The sequence below is a fragment of the Bos indicus x Bos taurus genome, chromosome 22 (assembly GCF_003369695.1).
Source record: "Bos indicus x Bos taurus breed Angus x Brahman F1 hybrid chromosome 22, Bos_hybrid_MaternalHap_v2.0, whole genome shotgun sequence".
Taxonomy (NCBI): Eukaryota; Metazoa; Chordata; class Mammalia; order Artiodactyla; family Bovidae; genus Bos; species Bos indicus x Bos taurus.
Genome location: NC_040097.1, coordinates 5,785,676 through 5,806,459, shown reverse-complemented (window position 1 = coordinate 5,806,459; position 20,784 = coordinate 5,785,676). Strand labels below are relative to the sequence as shown.

Below are 20,784 nucleotides of genomic sequence, written 5' to 3'. Positions count from 1 at the left end.
GGAGAGAGATGCTGTCCGCATCCGTCTGTCAGCACATCAGCCGCCAGCCTGCCTCTGTTGTGTGCCGGGCGGGGTGGAGATCCCTAGGTCACCTCCTGCTTGACCTTCAGCTCCATGAGGATGCAGTGTGAGTCATCTTGTTCATCACCGTCCCTCCAGCCTAGAAGAGCGCTGGCCGAAGTATAAGGAAGTGAGGAAAGAGCCATGCCATTATGCAGATGGGGACACTGAGGCTCGATGCAACGTGGCTTTGAACCTGCGCCCTTCTGGCTCCTGCACCCTTATTCCTCACTCCCAGGCCTGGCCAGTTCTTTCCCAACTACTAAAATCAGCAAGGATTTGGCCAAGACTGCCATGTCATCAGGTTGTATCTTGGGACAGTGGCAGCTTTCTTCCCCGCCGAGCACGTGGGTGAAATATGCTGACCGCCCCAGACCCCTGCAGCTCCCCCATCCAACAGATAGGATTTTTTCCCCTTCCCATCAGCAGAAGAAAGCAAATCCCCTAAGTGACATTGCGAAAGTCTAAGGGCTCCTTTTATTTCCATTTCCAAATTGTTCCATGAACGGATCTTCCTGACTCAGAGGGAGTAAATTAATACCCTCTTCCGACAGCATAATAGCTTCTGGAGGTCTTCAAAGCCCAGCTCAGCTCCTGCCAACTTCAAAGTGCATGTTATGTAGCTTTTCACCTAGAAGGTGCCCTGTGGGGAAGGAATTAGAGGGCTGCAAATGGAGCAAACCAGATGGGGAAAATCCTCACTTCAGAACACAGGCCGCTAGGCTCTCTGCTTGTAGGTGGGGTGCTCTGAGGAAGGGGTGCAAGGGCACAGAGATGGAAGGGACCTTGGATCTGCTCAGAGCCTGTACCCTTCTGTGGTCAGGAAGTCACTTGGAGGGTGGGCTCTGAGGGAAGGTGGGGACCTTGCAATAAGGGACATTTGTTTCCAACAACCACATGAATACCCAAAGGTTATTTTCCTTTGGAAGTCCGAATTCTTAGAAGTCTGAATTCTTAGGGAGCACTGTTTCTGCGTAGCTCCTAGGAAAAAAGTGGGCTTTGGTGTCTGAGACAACTGGATTCACATCCCAGCTTCAGTGTTGTTGTTCAGTCTCTAAGTCGTGTCCAACTCTTTGTGACCCCAGGGACTGCAGTATCTCCTGCGTTTGCTCAGATTCATGTCCACTGAGTCAGTGATGCCATCCAACCATCTCATCCCCATCTTCTCCTTTTGCTTTCAGTCTTTCCCAGCATCAGAGTCTTTTCCAGTTTCCCCAGCAGATGACAGAGAGCTTGAGTGTGTGTCTGTCCTCCCTGGGCCTCAGGATTCAGTAACGGTGCTCAGCACTTCTGGTCTGAAAACATAGAAGAATCCCAGCATGGAGAGGCTGTGGAGAAAACCCTTTCCTCACCAGTGCTGCCTTGTTTTGCACCATTTCCAGGGGCCAGAAACAGGCATGCAGGACAGATTTATCTCAGCCTTAGGAATAACTTGGCTTTCCTGGGCTGAGCTGAGTTTCCCTCAGAGTGGAGGTGATCGTGCATACTAAGTTACTATGGTCATGTCCAATTCTTTGCGACCCTATGGACTGTTGCCCACCAGGCTCCTCTGTCCATGGGATTCTCCAGGCAAGAATACTAGAGTGGGTTACCATGCCCTTATCCAGGGGATCATCGCAATCCAGTAATCAAACCTGTGTCTCTTATGTCTCCTGCATTGGCAGCTGGGTTCTTTACCACTAGCGCCATGTGAGAAGCCCAAAAGGTGATCAGGCCTGCAGATAAAGTCTCCAGGCTTTGTAGCCCAGTCTCTGTCCACAGTGCCTGAAGAGTTCTATAGAAAAGACCTGTATCAGTCAGCCACTGCTGCAAGAATGCTGTGTAACAAGCATCCCCAGAACTCGGTAGCTAACCACGAAAACCACAGCATTTGCTTTTATTGCTCGTAAGTCTGTTGGGGACTCTGTCTTTCAGGCTGTAGATTGGACAGGTTTGGCTCCAGGGTCCAGGCACGGCTCAAGGCCATGCCATGTGTACATTCTGGGGTCCAGGCTGCAGAGATAGGAGCTACCCTGGGAAAGTGCTTCTCGTGGCAAATCACAGAAGGGCTGAGGACAAGACCAATTGCACAAGTGCATCTCAGCCCTCTGTTTATGTCACATCTGTTGCTATCTCATTGGTCAAAGCAAGTCACGTGGGTAAGCCCTCAGTCAATGGGGCCGGGAAATACACTCCACCCCAGGGAGGAAGGCGTGGAAGTGACTGCTTGCTTGAAAATGACTTAATTGATCACAAGGCCCAAGAGATCCTCTTATCCAAGCCGTCTTGTCGTCTAGCCAGTGAGAGCAGGCCCAGAGAGAAGATATTGCTGGGAGAATTGGAACCCCAGTCTAATGCTCTTCCCACCATGCCCTTGATTCCCAGGGTCAATGCAAGGCAACTGGGGGTCACAGTCACCAACATCAGTGTAACCTTTGATTGCATTACAAAAAGTATGGTGTCAGGAGAAGAGGAGGTGAGAGTCCTGCTCTGTTCTTGAGTCTAGTGCTCAGTCCTGGATGTGACACTCTTGAAGAGGGACAAGCTGGACTGAATTTCAGATCACAAACAGGATCACTGGTAAGGGAACTGGGGGGTTTAACTGAGCAAGCTAAAACCTCAAGGAGGTATAGGGCCTCTATCTTCAGGTCTTTAGGCTGTTGGGGAGGTTAGAACTAACACTTCCCAGAGAAGGTGGATTTGGGTCGAACAGAGCATGAGGAAGTTCTTACACTGTGAGCGGCAGGAGCCATCCGAGAAGCGAAGCGCCATGGAGCAAGGTGGGTGGTCCTGCTGGCTAGGGTCATGGTGGGGATGCTCCGGGCTGGTGCTGCTCCAAGGAGGAGACTGGACAGACCACTCAGGCCCCTCCCTTTAAAGTGAAGTGTCACGGGTGTTGTAAGCCTGACTCCCATGTGCATGCTCTGTGGTGGCCGAGGTCCCGAGAGTCTGATCCCCTGACCCGCCTGCATGATGGTACACAGCCCCAGGTTGGAAGGGCTAGGAGGTACGGGCTCCGTCTTCTTCCTCTGGGAGGAGCCCCGTCATTTGTAGTCTGGAATCTCCTGCGTCACGGCTTTATGCTGGTGCTTCTTGGCTGTGAACCCTGGCCAAGAGCAGGGGGCAGTCACTGCCCTGGTGAAGCAGCCCCCCACCCCCTGCCCACCTCCATGAGGAGTCTGGCCTGGGAGGGTCTGCTCCTTGCAGCATCAGAGTGGAGGCTTGTGTAAGGTCTGCGAGATGCTGGGCTGGGAAGGGTGTCTCTCCGGAGGCCTCTGTGCTGGCTGGGAAGCAGCCCTTTCTTTCAGAGGTTGATATCTTCATGCTTTGAGCTCCCAGAAAATCAATCCTCTCTTGCTTCCCTTGGTTTTCTCTCCTGCCAGGAGTTTGGAGAAGCGTTGGTGTGTCTCCAAGTCTTTCCTTCCTGGTGTGCGTTTTCCCACCTGCCAGCCTCCCTTCTTTCCCACCTCCTGTCTGTGCTTCCGGTCTGCGACTGACCTCACCTTCTAGAAAAATGCAGGAGAAGCTATGTGACCATGGGCCAGCCACCTCCCCTCTCTGAACCCTGAGGGCTTCCTTGGCACTCAGAACGTTCCAGTGCTGCCCCGGTTCCCCCCACCGGGTTTTGACCCGAGCCCCTCTCCCTGCTTCCCCCACCAGGGACTGCATCATGCTCTGTTGCTTGAACAGCGGCACCAGCTTCGTGGCCGGGTTTGCCATCTTCTCAGTCCTGGGCTTCATGGCATACGAGCAGGGGGTGCCCATCGCCGAGGTGGCAGAGTCAGGTGAGTTTGCCAAAGTGGAACCATGGCCTTCCTCCTCAGCTTGCTCTTCTCCTGGGCTCAGGTCTCAGGAGGGGGCCCCTGTCCATCCGCAGACCAGGCTCCCGTGGGGGAAGCTGCCAGCCCAGAGCACCGTCACTGTCACCTCAAGAACCACAGGAGCCTCCACTGGCCTCCCTGCCCCCACTGTTGTCCCTTCTGTTTTGTGCGTCACTCTCCTGCAGAGTGATTGTTTTTTGAAATGCAAACCTGACCGTGTCCTCCCCTGGCGAACAGTCTGTTCTGGCTTCTCATAGGGCTGATCTCTCGCCATGGCCCCCAAGGCCCTGCACTGCCCAGCTCCTGGGGTCTCACCACCCACCTCTCTCCCCACCACACTGTGGTCTCCTTTCACATCTGTGGTTGCCCCCTCCCTTCCACCCCAGGGCTTTTGCACATACTGTTCTCCCTCTGCTGGAAGGACCCCTTTCCCTTTCTTCATTCTATGGGTAGACTCACCATGAGTGTGACATTCTTCATGTTTAAATGACACGTGTTTGTATCCAACACACCACAGGTAGGGTAGTTGCTGCTGAAGTGATTGTGCAAAATGGTGAAGAACTCTCCCCTTGATTCACATGGTTTTGAATCCTGGGACAATTCATTGTATAGTATTATAAAGTACAAAAATAGTTTATATCCGCATGACAGAGTTAGACGCTAACCTCCATACATCTAAATAGGTTTCTCAGCTATAGGAATATCTGGTGAGACAGTCAGGAGCATCACAGGGGGTCCAGCCTCCCTGGCTTCTGTCTGTTCAAGGCTGCTCATGCCCCCCATTTGTTATGACAAACCCTGCCACCTGCAAGGCTGCATTGCCTCCGTTGAGAACTCTAGTCCGTGGCATGGCTGCTTTTGCCTGACATGCACAGATAGGAAGTACACCTCTGACCCACCAAGCTGGCAGGGTGGTGGGTGTGGACCCTGAATCAGGAAGCTGGTTGCCGAGCTCTGCTTCATGGCCCCTGGGGCTCCACCTTCTGCATGGTATCTGTCAGAGAGAGAGAGAGAGACAGTCCCTGCTGAAATCAGGGGACAAGAGCTGGACCAGAGGATATTAATATGACCGAAGCTGTCCATCATAGATTGCACACTCTGGGCAGGAACTGCCTCATACGATCCTCGACTCAGCCCCCAGGGTGGCACTTCTCCTACCCCTATTTTACCAGTGAGGAAGCTGGGGCTCAGAGAGGTGTGGTCGCCCACCTAAGGTCACATACCCTGCAGGGAACAGAACTATTGGATTTGATCCAGGCCATGCTCTGAGTGCTCCGTCCTGCAGCCCACAGTAGGCAGGCACCTGGCACTTCACACAACATCCATGTTCCTTCATGGCAGTAAAGCGCAGAGCAGCCCTGCGAAGAGGGAGTGGTGCCTCCTCCGTGGGCCCTGTGCCTTCTCTGAGAATCTGCTTCTTCCTCTGTAAAACCAGCAGACTGACTCCCAGCTCAGGTGCGGAGTGACACAGCGTGTCTGCGGCACTGCTGCTGCTCTTTTCACCATCTTTTCCGTTTGATAGATGCATTTTAAAGCTGAAGCTCAGAGTGGAGGTGGAAAGGAAAAGAGCCAACTAAAACAAACATTTTTTTTTTTTTCAAATTGTAAGCATACTTACTGTAGGAAAATGTTTAAATGTTGACAAAGGAAAAAGTCTCCAGTCTGACTCAGACTGCACTTTGAGGTTCTCTTGCCAGGATTTTCCATACATATACAGCTATACCTATATTGATGAAAACTGGATCATATTTGGTTTTATTTTTCCATTCACAATAAAGTATGAGAGTTTTCTTCCTCAGTAAGTAGAGATCTCAGCATCCCAGGTGGCTCATTGGTAAAGAATCTGCCTACAGTGCAGGAGATGTGGGCTCAATCCCTGGGTCAGGAAGATTCCCTGGAGGAGAAAATGGCAAGCCACTCCAGTATTCTTGCTGGGATAATCCCATGGACAGAGAAGCCTGCTGGGCTACAGTCCATGGGGTCGCAAGAGTCAGACATGACTGAGCACAGATAGAGAGCTTAATCGTGACTTTCCATGGCCAAGTGAGGTTCCACGGAATGGATGTGCCATCACTGATTTACTCTGTCTCACCTATCAGGCCCCAGGCTGGTTGTTCATACTACTTCATGAAGTATCTACAGCACATCTACAAGGCAGGCTATACGAAGGCTGTGCAGAATGTTCCCTGCACAACTACAGGGGGCGCCATTCATGTAGACAGCAGTCCTGGGGCCCATTAGAGATGAGGACGCTACTCTGTGGCTCCGAGCCTGAAGTGGTTCCTCTAAGGTCGCGCAGAACATAGGTGGTACAGCCTGGCTTGGCTGTCATCTCTTCTGCTTCACCCTCCGTGTCACTTCAGGTGCTAAGGAGGTAAGCCTGCTCTGTGTTTAAGGGTGTGAATCAGACCAAGATTCCCTTTAGGAGTTCCTGCCTTTTGCAGAAATTGCGTATTGCAAGTATGTAGCCTTCTCACCTTGCTCAGCAGGATCTTACAGGGAAAATTGTAACTTTAAATACCTAATTAGAAGGATTTGAAGTAAACACTTTAAGTTTTTATCAGAAGAAGCTGGGGGAAAGAAAGGAATACAAAGTAAGTAGAGAATGTTAGAAGCCTTAGTCACTTTGTTGTATCCAACTCTTTGCTACCCTGTGGACTGTAGCTCACCAAGCTCCTCTGTCCATGGAATTCCCCAGCCAAGAATACTGGAATCAGTACCCATTCCCTTCTCCAGGGGATCTTCCCAACCCAGGGATTATACCTGGGTCTCCTGCATTGCAGGTAGATTCTTTACTGCCTGAGCCACCAGGGAAGCCCAGAGTAAGTAGAAGCAAAAAACTAATTAAGGTAAGACATGCAAGCAACAGAAAATTTTCAAAGTGAAAATTTTGTATTATAAAAAATAGCAAAATTTATAACTGACAGGACAAATGAAAGGAAAATGAGAGAAAATACAAATTACTGATATCAGGAATGAAACAGAAGACATGGCTACAGGTCCTGCAGACCTTAAAAATGAGAATAAGGAAATACCATGAACAACTTCAAACTAATGTACTTGATAATGTAAATTAAATGGGCAACTTCCTAAAAAATACTACATAATTTAATTAAGCTAACTCAAGAAGAAACAGAAAAACTAAATGGCTTTGTATTTCCAAAAGAAATTGAATTCATTGTCAAAAATCTTTCTACCAAGAAGACTCCAGGCCTGCTGTTTCACTGGTAAATTCTACTAAATGTTTAAATAGAAATAATGTCAGTCTTCTTGTTCAGTTGCTCAGTCGTGTCCAACTGTTTGTGACCCCATGGACTGCAGCACACCAGGCTCCCCTGTCCTTTACCATCTCCTGGAGTTTGCTCAAACTCATGTCCATTGAGTCAGTGATACCATCCAACCATCATCCTCTGTCGCCTCCCTTCTCCTCTTGCCCTCAATCTTTCCCAGCATCAGAGTCTTTTCCAATAAGTTGGCTCTTCACATCAAGTGGCCAAAGTATTGGAGCCTCAGCGTCAACATCAGTCCTTCCAATGAATATTCAGGGTTGATTCCTTTAGGATTGACTGGTTTGATCTCCTTGCAGTCCAAGGGACTCTCAATAGTCTTCTCAAGTACCACAGTTCAAAAGCATCAATTCTTCAGTGGTCAGCTTTCTTCATGGTCCAACTCTCACATCCATACATGACTACTGGAAAAACTATAGCTTTGACTAGACGGATCTTATCAGTCTTACACAAAGTCTTTTAAAAATTAGAGGAAGTAAGAGTATCTGAGGACAGTGACAACTGTATAGCTTCTTATTATCCCAATTTTTTCCCACAAACAACAAGATAAAACAGGAAGGGAAAAGTATATTCTACACAAAGCTGTGCCTCCTGGATAATTTGAAGACACAAAATGTTGAAGCTGCAGATAACTGTGACAGAAAGAAAAATCACCAATCCCAGCACACAGTATCTCTGCCAAAGGCAAGCTGAGAAAAACTGTGGGACAGATGGAAGACAGAGGCTAGCGAAAGGATCTGGGAGTGATTTGGAGCAGTCACCAGAAAGGTTGAATCTACTCTCAATCTGAAAGTCCTGGAAAGGATCCTGACAGATCCTTTAGCAGGGACTACAGGGTTCAAAGTAGGTGTGATTTCAAGGAGTAAGGACCATTTAAAGGCATAGGCACATTTTAAAGGAGCCATTTGAAACATAAACCTTGCAGAGAAAAAAAGAGGTGGGGGGCAAAAAGAAAGAAAAGCATCGTTTTATAGGGAGATGGTGAAGGGAGCCCAAGAAAAAGAGGTAACATGTAAAGACCTGCAAAACAAAAGAGAACCCGGGACCTTCCTGGTGGTCCAGTGGCTAGGACTCCATGCTCCCAGTGCCGTGGGCCAAATTTCAAAGAAATAGATAAAATCCACAAGGCTTCCAGGCAAGAAGAGATCAAATAACTTATAATAGCAAAAGTATTAAACTAGCACCATACTTCTTGAAACCAACATACAAAGCAAGGCAACTATGGGATAGAATTTTTTTTTTAATTCATGTTAAGAAGTAAGAACCAGGATTTAATATCCAGCCATGTCTTCATGTATGTTATGGCTATATATGTTATATATAGTATGTTAAAGCTATATAGAAAAGCCATTTTTAATATGCAAGAACTTAGAGACTTCTTATGTTCTGACATTCTTCTATCAGTGCATGAATGTCATCCAACCCAATAATGACTGGTAAAACTCCAGAAAAAGACTTATGTTGAGCTCTTAGAATATATAAAATATGTATTAATATGTATGTCTATGTATAAGATCAAAACAAAGGTAGGGAAGAAGATAGAGAACTAGTGTAGAAATACGCTGCATACTGTTTCAAAGTAGAGATCATTCAACCAAAAAATAGAAAGAGGAGGCAAGAGAAGATAGAAAAAACTCCCTGATGTATGATGAATGAGTGGTGGTAGATACTGGTGGGTGTGGGGGACCTGAAAAGACAGATATTAAAGGTTTAAATAAGAGACTAAGGGCCTAAGAGCATTAAAAAGGGTACAAGTATGAAGTTAGCCACTAGAATAAAAACATTGTTGTTGTTCAGTTGCTAAATGAGTCTGAGTCTTTGCTACCCCATGGACTGTAGCATGCCAGGCTCCTCTGTCCATGGGCTTCTCCAGGCAAGAATCCTAGAGTGAGTTGTCATTTCCTTCTCCAGAGGATCTTCCCAGACCAAGGACCAAACCTGCATCTCCTGCATTGGCATTTTTTTTTTACCACTGAGCTACCAGAATAGTAACATAAGCCTTCCTAAATAATAATTAAAAAAAAAAAAAAAAACAGAATACACAACTCATATACATATGAAATATACATAATTATATATTGTCAGTCAAGACCAAATTTATCAATCTTGTCAGTAGAGGGTTACTGTCTATTGAAAGAAAAAGATTTTCAATTTGACTCATAAAGTAAGACCTAATGCATAGGCATACCGTGTTTTATTGTGCTTCACTTGTTTTATTTTTGAATTTTTACAAACTCATGGTTTGTGGCAACTCTGCATCAAGCCACATCTACCAGCACAATTTTTCCAACAGCATGTGCTCACTTCATGTCCCTGTGTCACATTTTGGTAATTCTCACAGTATTTCAAACTTTTAAATTATTATTAAAACTAGTGGATGACGAGTTGCTTTTTATGAGTGAGTAAAGAAAGTGGTTTCTTGAGATCGAATATACTACTGGTAAATATGTTGTGAAGCTTGTTGAAATGACAGCAAAAGTGCTGAAGAAAACTCTTGAGAGTCCCTTGGACAGCATGGAGATCAAACCAGTCAGCCCTAAGGAAAATCAACCCTGAATATTCATTGGAAGGACTGACACTGAAGCTCCAATACTTTGGCCACCTGATGTGAAGAGCTGACTCACTGGAAAAGACCCCAATGCTAGGAAAGATTGGGAGCAGAAGGAGAAGAGGGTGTCAGAGGATGAGACGGCTGGATGGCATCATGATGCAATGGACATGAACTTGAGCAAACTTTGGGAAATGATGAGGGACAAGGAGGCCTGGCGTTCCACAGCCCACGGGGTCACACAGAGTCAGACATGACTGAGCAACTGAACAACAGTAAGCATAGTTGCTAAAGCAGCAGCAGAATTTAAGAGGGTTGACTCCAACTTTGAAAGAAGTTCTCCTCTGGGTAAAAATGCTATCCAACAGCCCTGCCTGCTACAGAGAAATCACTCATGCAAAGAAGAGTTAATCGATGGCAGCAAACTTCATTCTTGTCTTATTTTAAGAAATTGCCACAGCCACCCCAACCTTCAGCAACCACCACCCTGATCAGTCAGCAGCCGTCAACATCGCAGCAAGACCTTCCCTGAGCAAAATGACTACGACTCACTGAAGACTCAGATGATGGTTAGCATTCTTCAGCAATAAACTATTTTTTAATTAATGTATATACCTTTTCTTAGACCTACTGGTATTGTTCACTTAGTAGACTATAGTGTGAACATAACTCTTATGTTTGCTGGGAAACCAAAAAATTTATGTGACTCAGTTTGCCATGGTAGTCTGGAGCTAAACCTACAACATCTCTGAGGTATGCTTATCTATTCTGTGTGCAAGAGACACACCCAGAACAAAGTGACTCACAAAGGCTATAAATAAAGACAGAGTAGCAGTCAAGCCCACAAGCATTAAGGATAACAAAGGATAATACTTTTTTAATGTTAAAAACCATGATTCACAGTGAAGATATAGCACATACACAAATGTATGCACCAAATGACACAGCAATAATCTTTATGAAGCAAAAAACTGCAGACAATGCAAGGGGACATAGAAATAAACTAACAACAAGAACTTTACTAAACACATGTATCAATAAAAGTGCAGAAATGGAAATAATTACCTTCCTTGTTCAGAAAAATAAAAACAGCAACAAAATGAACTAAGAGACAGTTAAAGGAAGGAAATAATAAAAAGCAGAAAGTAATGAAGTAGAGAACTGGGTTTTTAAAAAATAATAAAATTCTAGGTTTTTCAAAATAAAAATAGGCACATCACCAGAGGATCAAGGGGCAGGGGGGAAATGAGGTTGGGGGGTAGAGAACATACAAATAGCAAAATAAGAAATTACAAAAGGGAAATAACCATTGGAGCAGAAGACATTTTTTAAAATCATAAGAGATTACTTTGCAATCCTCTTTGCATATAAATTTGAAAACCTAGATGAAATGAATATTTTCCTAGGGAAATGGAGATTGCTAAAACTGACCCCATTTGACTTAGAAAGCTTAAACAGGCCAATCTCCATAGAAGAAACAAAGTTACTGAAGAGCAACCTCACAAGAAAACATCAGGCCCTGAAGGCTTCTCAGAGGAATTCTACCAACCCTTTGAGACCAGATAAGATAGGCCCAGTGCTCTATAAATGATTCCAGATGCTTGAAAACGGAGGAAACTTTCCTAATTCATTACCTGAAACACACAGTACTGAAACCTAAACCAGACAGACAATGCCAAGAAAGAAAACTACAGATTAATATCACTCATGCATATTGATGCCAAAATACCAAATAAAGTATTAGCAAACTCAAATCTAAAATATTAGAATCCAGAATCACATTAAGAAGGTAATATACCATGTCCAAGTAAGATTTATTCCAGGAATAATGGAAGGTTGATTTAATGTTAAGAAAGCCATTGATATCACACACCATATTAATAGTCCAAAATAAATCATAAAATTATCTCCATAGACGTGGGAAAAGTCTTTGAAAAGTTCAACATTCATTCATTATAAAAAATAATCAAGTAAATGGAAATTAAAGGATATTTTTAAAAATAGGTCTGTGCATAAAAGTTTAAAAATTAGGGAAAAAAAAAAGTTTAAAAATTAAAGACAATGATTGCCTACAGTGGTGAGTGGAAAAGGGATAGAAAAAGGTGAGGAATTAAGTAAGGAGAAGGAAGAACACCTTCTCTGAGTATTTATCTTTAGTAGCTCTTACTGAGAGCCACAGTATTGTTTCACAGAGCACTCAAGACAAATAGTTACTTTTTTGTGGATGGAACCAAATATAATACAAATAGTAATGAATGAATTTAACTGTATTACAAATGCATAATGCAATCATTCTGAAAAGAATGGAAAAGGAGCTAACAAAAGTGAATTTCAGGAAGCAGTATGTTGACTGAACATTGTAAAGCTAAAAACATATCATACTGAAATTCCTACACAGTATAATAAGGCAAAAAAAGTAAAAGTATTAAGATTATAAAGGAAGAAGGAAAACTGTCTTCATTCATAAACAACATGATTAACCACATAGAAAATCCTAAGAAATCTACAAAAAAAAATTACTAAGTGAATTTAGTAAGGTCATGGGATAGAAAGACAATCAAAAATCTTTGGTATTTTTTTATACCAACAACAAACAATTGGGAAATTTTTACATTCTACTTTTCACAAAATTTAATTTAAAAATGAAAAGGTAAGCAACAGACTTGGAGAAGATAATCATAATACTTTTGTTTCATAAAGGGTTTGTATCCCAAATATATTAAGAATTCTCACAACTCAATAAAAAGGAGCTAACCCAGCTGAAAATGGGCAAGAACACAGGAGGCACTTCACAAAAGATGTTGATATGTAGCGAATTCCTTGATAGTCCAGTGATCAGGCTCCTTGCTTTCACTGCTGAGGACCTGGGTTCAATCCTCGGTTGAGGAACTGAGATCCTGCAAGTCACAACATGGGCAAAAAATAAATAAATAAATAAATTTAAAAATAATAAAAAGAAGATTTATGAATGGACAATAAAGATATGTGAAGATACTTCACATTGTTAGTCATCAGGGAAATACAAATTAAAAATACATACATAATGATACAACACTTCATACCCACTATAATGACTAAATTTAAAAGACTGAGAACATCAAGTGTTGACAAGGATGTGGAGCCCCTGAAACTCTCTATTGTTGCTGGTAGGACTGTAAAATGACAGAGTCACTTTGGAAATCCGTTTGGTATTTCCTAGAAAATTAAACATATGATTCCCATAAGACCTGGTAATTCCCCTCCTAGGTAGGATGAACAAAGCTAATCTAAGGTGAAAAAAAAAAAAAGATCAGTAGTTGCTGAGTACAGAGACAGGGAATTAGGGTGGAGAGACTGCAGAGAGGGGCCAGGGGACGGAGGAAGTGCTCTCTGCTCCAGTGGCGGTTATCTGGGTGTCTCCACGTTTCAAAACTCATTGAATCATACACTTAAAATGAACACTTATGATAGGTAAATTAGACTTTAATAAGGCTGTTTTTTACAGTAGAAGATAATGAGGATAAATGTTTCTTGAACATTTACCTTTTTAAGTGCTTTCCATATTTTTGCATCATCACACTGAACTCCGCCAACTGCCTTCTTAGGTAGGAATCCATTGTTCCCATTTTCTAGCTGAGGAGACAAGGGTGAAGCTCCCAGTAAAGAATGGGGATTTGAACCCTTGGCCACTGTGCTGCAGGGCTAGAGCATCAGACTCCCATGCTGAGGCTGTGCTGTCAAGCCCCCTATTGGAAGCAGTCAGGAGAAGTGAGTGTGGACCTGGGAGACGCTCAAAGGAGAAGGTGGCCTGGGTGGACCAGCATTTGTCCAAGCCCTGACTTCTGACTACTTGCATAGGAGCCACTGGTCCTTCTGTCACCCTAGACTGGCTGAATTAAGATCTCTAGGCGGGCCTGACAACCTGCATTTTAATAAGAATGCCTCCCGCCACCACCTCTCTTCACCTACCCTGGTAAGAATAGAGACACGTCTGTGCAGAGGATGGTCTGGGTGTCAGACTAACCTGGGCTTGAGTCTTGACCCTTCCAGATCCTTGCTTCCTTCTCTCTGCCTCAGCTTGCTTATCTGTACAATGGGTATCCTCGTAGAACCAGGAGCATGGGGTGGCTGTGAGCTGTACATGATTCAAGGAAGAATTCAGCACAGCACTGGGCACAAAAGAAACACTTAGTCAATTTTAGATGAACATAGCAATTGAATGAGGCACTGAACTCCACTCAGCCCCCTTCTGTCTGCTTCCTCTCCAGGCCCTGGCCTGGCCTTTATCGCCTACCCCAAGGCCGTCACCATGATGCCCCTCTCCCCACTCTGGGCCACCTTGTTCTTCATGATGCTCATCTTCCTGGGCCTGGACAGCCAGGTAAGCGGGGAGCCCAGGCGGCAGTGGCAGGGGGGCAGGTGCTGCTCCCAGGAACAGATCTGGGGCCTGCACACCACGTCCTGGTTCTGGTCAGTCAGGACCAACCAGATCATAAAAGGCTTGGGAACACGGAAAAGCGTCTGCTTCCTTCCTTGATCTCCGTATCAGGGCTCCCATGACATGCACCAGGTGGCCACCTGGGTGGGTCCTAGGTACCACCACCAGCTCCCGCTCCCCCCACATCCGCACCCTGCCCCCACCCGCCTCTGTTCTCCTGCCTCTCCCAGACCCACCCCCACTTGGCAGCCCACCTCCGTGAAGGATATGGAGTTAGAACTAACAATTTACCTGTTTGCATTTTCTTTTCTCTTAACGCAAATGTATGCACTTACATCTTTTCGCCCCCGCCCACCCTCCCACCCTCCTTCAATCCGCTCTTTGGTTTCCCTGCTGGAATCCTGTGGCCTCTTCATCTCCAGAAGTCAACCCTTGGCCCTGCTGCTGTACTGTGGCTGGCCTTCCTAAGAGCCCCAGAGAAGGTCTTCCAGCCAAAGCCAGGCGCTGAGGCTCTCAGACAGGGGTCTCTTGGCTAGGTGCTCCCTGCCCCCTACCTGTGACCTTGTGCAAGTCACTCAGTATCCAGGCCCCGTGGCTGGCGTGGCTGTCAATCCAGCCACGTCCTATTTCTTCCCCTGGATGGTTTCTCAGAAACTGCTAAGCCGAGCTGCAGAAGCAACCGGGTGTTTTTGCTGATAACCGTCCCTCCATTGTCACCGGCAGAGGCCTCAGGAGGGATCAGCAGCTTGTGTGACAGTGACAGGCCTGTCTCCTCAGACGGGTGTGGGGGCCAGGCCTGGGCTCTGCGAGCCCCTGGGCTGAGCCAGACCAGCACTAGGGCTGAGATACTCTGTTTGCAAAGGGGGCCTGGGGCCCTAGGGCGGGGGGTGGCTGCTCAGACCACCCCCAAGTGTGCCTGTGCTGTGTCCTCAGTTTTTAATTATGATAGCCATATGGGCTGGGGGCAGGGGGGCTTCTGTTATCCCCATTTTACAGAGGAAGAAACTGAGGCTCAGAAAGGCCAAGTGACTTGACAGGATATGCTCCCAGGTCTCCGCACCTCGTAGCCCATCTGCTCTGATGCCTCTTCAGTTTAAGTGCTGGATCAACATCGTCCCCTGAGTCCCCTTCCTTCCCTGTAGACCCTAGAGAAAGGACAAGCACAGCTAGTGTTCCCCTAGAGACAGGACAGCCTGGAGGCCAGGAGCCTGGGCGTTGGAGTCTAGACTGAGTTTAAGTCCCAACTCTTGCCAGCTGTGTGACTCTGGACTGTGCTGCAGTCCCTTTGCACAATGAGGATGGAAATACCTTCCCTGGGGAGGTAGACATGGACCAGAAAAGACATGGAGCCAAGCAGTGGCTCCAGGGACGGGGGTGCCCCCAAATAATGACCTCCCAGTGCCCCACAGTGGTGACAGCCCAGCCTCTGGAACAAGATTGCCTGGTTCAAATTCAGGCTCTAAATGGTTAGCCCTTTGTGACCTCAGGGCAAGTTACTTACACTGCTATGCTTCTGTGTCTTCTTTACAAAAGAGGGACAATAGTAGAACTTAATACATAGAGATTAAAGAAATTAACATCTGTTAACTACCTAGAACTGAGCCTGGCACACAACAAGCACCGTGTGTTCACCACATGATGAACACGGTTGTTATAATTCATTTATCAAACATTTTCTGAGCGTCTGCTCGGTGCCACTTGAAGTAGATATCAGTGACATGGCCCCTGCCTTCCAGGGTCTCACCTTTTTGTAAGGAGACAGATCTAAGCAAGCATGGACCCTACAGATGAGGGGTATGGACTGGGCCTGGAATAGAGGCTGGGTTTGTTCTGCCCAAGTCTAGGGCAAGAAGAAGCAGTCAGGAAAGGGCTCATGCAGGAGACCTGCCCACAGCGCTGGGAGAACTCGGGTAGGGGGTGAGGGATATGCTGGGCTATTTGGTCTGGGTGTTGAGGGTTGAGTAGGAGTGTGACTGATCTCACTCCTGGCCCTGTCTCAGCATGGTGGGACACAGATGCATAGTGGCTCAAGCTCTGCCATCTAAACCTGCCCAAACACAAGAGCTGGGTATTAGCTCCCCTGATTGCCCTCCCCCCAGCAGAAGGCCACCTGCCCTCCAGAAGCAAAGGGCAGGGGCACTGTCACGGGCCTGGAGGATGAAGTAAGTCAGGCCCCCACAGACTGATCAGAGCCCTCAGCTCTCAAGACAGTTACCCAAACTGCCATCTTGCTTCCCAGGCCAAGACTGGATCTCATTTATTTCGTCCACCCCAGAACAAGGCCCAGCGCATGGGCACATGACTGGCAGCATAAGGGAGAAGGAATTCTAGCTTTAGAGTCAGGAGACCTCATCTCAAGGCCTGACTCTCCTGCTTCCTAGCTGAGAGACTTTGGGCTGGTCACCTTCCCTCTCTGAGCCTCAGGGTCCTCTTGTGTTGAATGGGCCTGCTGACATTCTGTAAGTGCGGGGGATACTGTTGTTATTCCTGGATCCTCCGTCAGGGTGAGGAAGTGTGGCAATGAAGGTGAGGCCCAGCGGGGAGGGAAGCCCAGGCTTTAGGGCTGCTGTGTCTGCCTGGAGCCAGGGCCTCTAATGGCCTTTCTCTGGGGCTTCACACCATCATTTCTGCCCCGTCCAGTTCGTGTGTGTGGAGAGCCTGGTGACCGCTGTGGTAGACATGTACCCCAAGGTCTTCCGGAGGGGCTATCGGCGGGAGCTGCTCATCCTGGCCCTGTCGGTCACCTCCTACTTTCTGGGCCTTGTGATGCTAACGGAGGTGAGTGATAGCCACACAGGTAAGTGACGTGGACAGGGTAACACGAGGGGTAAGTGCCTGGGCTTTGGTGGCGCTAGTGGTAAAGAACCCTCCTGCCAGTGCAGGAGACATAAGAGACGCGAGTTTGATTCCTGGGTCGGGAAGATCCCCTGGAGGCGGGCATGGCAACCCACTCCAGTATTCTTGCTTGGAGAACCCCATAGACAGAGGAGCCTGGTGGACTACAGTCCATGAGGCTGTGAAGAGTCGGACACAACTGAAGGGACTTAGCATGGACACATTTGGGTTAGGCGGATCTGACATCACATCTCAGCTCTGGCCTTGACTGGCTGGGTGACCCTGCCTCCAGGTCCGGCACTTCTCAGCGACTGTGTGTTCTCGTGTTCGTAATGAGTCATCGTGAGACTCCATGGAAGTTCTCATCCAGCACTTGTATAAGTGCTCGGCTCCAGGTCTCCACCGCCAGAAGGAATAAAACTCACAGTGAGGAAGGCTGGGTTTACCAGGTCATTATGAGCAGCCATGGCAACCCACTCCAGTGTTCTTGCCTGGAGAATCCCCATGGACAGAGGAGCCTGGCGGGTACAGTCCATGGGGTCGCAAAGAGTCAGACACGACTGAGCAACTGAGCCCATGAGCATCCAGATGCCCAGGCTACCCCTTTTAGTAAAACTTCTGGGTGAAGGAGGCACTGTCTGCCGGAGAACCCTCAGCCAGTGACTTTCACTGGCCTCAAGTTCAGAACAGACTTCATCACTGGGGGACCAGGACGCCTTCAGGCGCTGTGTGTTCTAGCTCCAACCCTCCGCATGACCCCTCTTGTCTGCCAGGCCTGTGGGCAAGGAGGGGCTCAACACACCCCCAAATTCAGACAGTCTCACAAAGCCATGATTCTCTTCCCTCCTGCAGCATCCTGTCTAATAAATACTTTCTTCAGTACCTTGGGGAGGCGAAATTAGGTATCTTTTTACCCACACTCACAAAATTAATTAATTTTAAAAACCAAGCCGCTCTCCCCCTCCAAATAACCAAAAAAACTATTGCCAGGAGACACAAAGGGGTTTTGTAAGGAACATGGAAAAAGTGAGGGAATTCAGAATCTGTCAAAGCAGCTGATGTGGTACTGAGGTCGGTCTGCTGACCTTTGTCATTCTCTGCCTCTCAACTCAAAAAAGCCACCTCCTCCTGGAAGCCTCCTCTGCTTTCCTTCCCACCCAGGACTTCATTCTAAGCTAGATCCAGTCTCCATCTGGACATTACAGTGACCTGTCTGTTCACCTGCCCGACCAGGCCCCAAGGTCCTCAAGAACAGGAGCCGGCCTTGATCTATTCTGTGCCCTTGGGGCCTGGCCCAGGGTGTATAATTCCTGCTCCTATTCATTGTCACATTAATGGGAGTGATAATCAGCATTTGAGCAAATGAAGGGTACCACACTTCCCCCCTGCCTCTCTCCACACAACCAGTGAGCAGGGCCTCATTAAGTGCTGATTAATTACACAAAGTAAAGTCTTTTGTCACGCACAAATTGGGGGGTTAGCTGATGCCTTCAAGAGGCTGGTGGGGCTACAGGAAAAGCAGGCATTCGTGGGCATCCTTGGCTTGCAGCAGGCCCGTCAGTGGAGGGTTCTCCTGGACACCGGCTGGCCGGCCCTGGTACCCTGGCTCACAGAGCCCTCTCCCAGGCCCTGGGCCCCAGGCCCATCAGGGAGCCAGCACTGTGCCTGCCCTGGGCCAGGAATCAGCAGACACTCAGGCCCCACACACCCACCTCCGCCCTCTGCAGAGGCGTGTCTGTGAGTGACCACACAGGGAATTTAAACCTGCCAAATGGGCCGTGGCAGACTCAGTAATTACTGGCAGGATCTTCTCCCTCATTTAAATGCATTTAAAGCTCTGCTCTAGGGGAAAAATCGTCTGCAAATACCTGCTCCTCCACGGAGGTGAAGCGGTGGGTGGCGAAGGTCACAGGATCTGCGGCCGGACGCCTGGGCCCGGGCCTCAGGCCCATGGCTGGGTGACCTGTAGTGACCGGCAGTGCGTGTTCTCACCACCCCGGGGCTCCACTTCCCTGCGTGCGCACTGAGGACACCAGTAGCACCGGCCTTATGACCGCACGAGGCAGGACCTACGAAAGCTGCTGTGTGGACGTGTAGGAGAGGGCACGGCTAGAGGCAGGGAGGCCTGTGGGGAGGCCGTCACAGCCCCCCGGAGGGAGGTGCTGAGCCCGCCCGACCTCCGGTCTCCAGTTTTCTGGGTTGTGTCTAGCATTCAGGGAGCAGAGACAAGACAAACCTCTGAGATCCCAGCAACCCCTGAGGGTGTCTAAGGGTGGTGGGTGCGGCATTCAGAATGCTGGAGAGACCAGTCTGCCCTGGTGGACGTGACTCCAGGGTGGGAGGTGACCGCAGGGTGGGGCGCCCTCGCCGAAGCCAGCTGGCTAACCCTGCTGTCCCATATGTCTGTCTGTCCCTCTTCCCTGCGTCTGTCCTCCCACCCCGCAGGGCGGTATGTACATCTTCCAGCTCTTTGACTCCTACGCCGCCAGTGGAATGTGCCTGCTCTTTGTGGCCATCTTCGAGTGCATCTGCATCGGCTGGGTGTACGGTGAGTGGAGGCCGAGCCCGCCACGCCCCAGCACCCGGAACCTGGGTGGGCTGGGCTTCCCTGTGGCCCGTCTCGATCTCCATCAGCCTCTTCCTCTCAGGGATGTCTTGGGTTCTCCCTCCTGTTGGAAGACCTCCTGCTTCTATACCCTTTTGCAGCACAGGGAGGGGTTCCAGGCTCAGGCACTGTAACCTTGGGTCCATCCTTCTGCCCCTGAGGCTCAGTTTTCCCACCTGTATAATGGAGTAGTCATCACTGTGGCTCCCGGTAGGAGGGAGTGTAGACAAACCAGCCAGCCCAGTGACCGGCCCTCAGCACCTGCCTTTGGGTCTTCCTGTCCCCCAGACTGAGTGAGTGGATGAGAGTTGCTGGGCTTGTGAATAGACACCCACCAGCCCTTCTGTCTGAGCCCCGACCCCCACCCCACCCATGCAGGTCAGCCAGCCTGACCGTGCTCAGAGCGACCACCTTCCACCTTTTCCCCAGAAACTCCTGACTGAGTCAGGAGGGGTCTCTTCAGAGCCCCTTCCACCACAGTTTATCCTAACGCCGCACATCGCTAACACCCTGGTAGTTTCTAAGCGGTAAGTAGGGTCCCTGCCGCAATTTGTCTCCTGCCAGGGAACGCAGATACTCATCGCCTCTCTTCTGAGGCTTGTACAGAAATTCTCTGGGGTGTCCCGTAATAAAGCAGGGTGCCCGTCTGCTTTATTCTGGGCAGGAAGCAACCGCTTCTATGATAACATCGAGGACATGATTGGCTACCGGCCGTTGTCACTCATTAAATGGTGCTGGAAGGTCGTGACCCCCGGGATCTGTGCGGTAAGGGTGCTGCCAGGAGCCACCTGCAGCCCACCACACCCCTCCTTCTCCATCCCCAACCCACTTCTCCACCCCAGAGCCCAGGCCTGACCGAGGCCAAAACTAGGAGGTGATGTCCCTGCGGGGGACCCTCTGTGCGCTCAGAAAGTCCAAGGCAACTGACACCTTTCCAAGCCCGTGTTTTTTGGGGGTACAGTTTCTGGGCTGGGCCAGGGGGCCTCACTAAGACCCCAGTCGTGCCACCAGCTTGCTGTGTGACAGTGAGCAAGTCACCTCTCTTCTTGGGGCCTCTGATTCTGAACCCGCAGGCCTGGGCAGATGGCACCCACCTCTGTGGGGACTGAGGCATGAAGACATCTGGCTCTGCTGTTAACAATGAAGCAACAGCTTGAGGGTAATGAGAGGCTCACGCTCTGCCCCTCAGACCGAACTGCGGAGAGGCCTTGGTGAAAGGATGTTTAATTAAA

General features: G+C 48.4%; 1 protein-coding gene across 1 annotated transcript in view; it reads left to right on the top strand.

Moving 5' to 3' along the window:
- SLC6A11 (solute carrier family 6 member 11) overlaps window positions 1-20,784 on the top strand; it is a 125,362-nt gene that overhangs the window by 98,293 nt on the left and 6,285 nt on the right. The window contains exons 8-12 of the mRNA XM_027523938.1: window positions 3,700-3,824; window positions 13,943-14,055; window positions 16,753-16,890; window positions 19,393-19,495; window positions 20,217-20,317. Of these exons, the coding sequence (XP_027379739.1) occupies window positions 3,700-3,824; window positions 13,943-14,055; window positions 16,753-16,890; window positions 19,393-19,495; window positions 20,217-20,317 (580 nt within the window). The remainder of the gene's footprint in view (window positions 1-3,699; window positions 3,825-13,942; window positions 14,056-16,752; window positions 16,891-19,392; window positions 19,496-20,216; window positions 20,318-20,784) is intronic.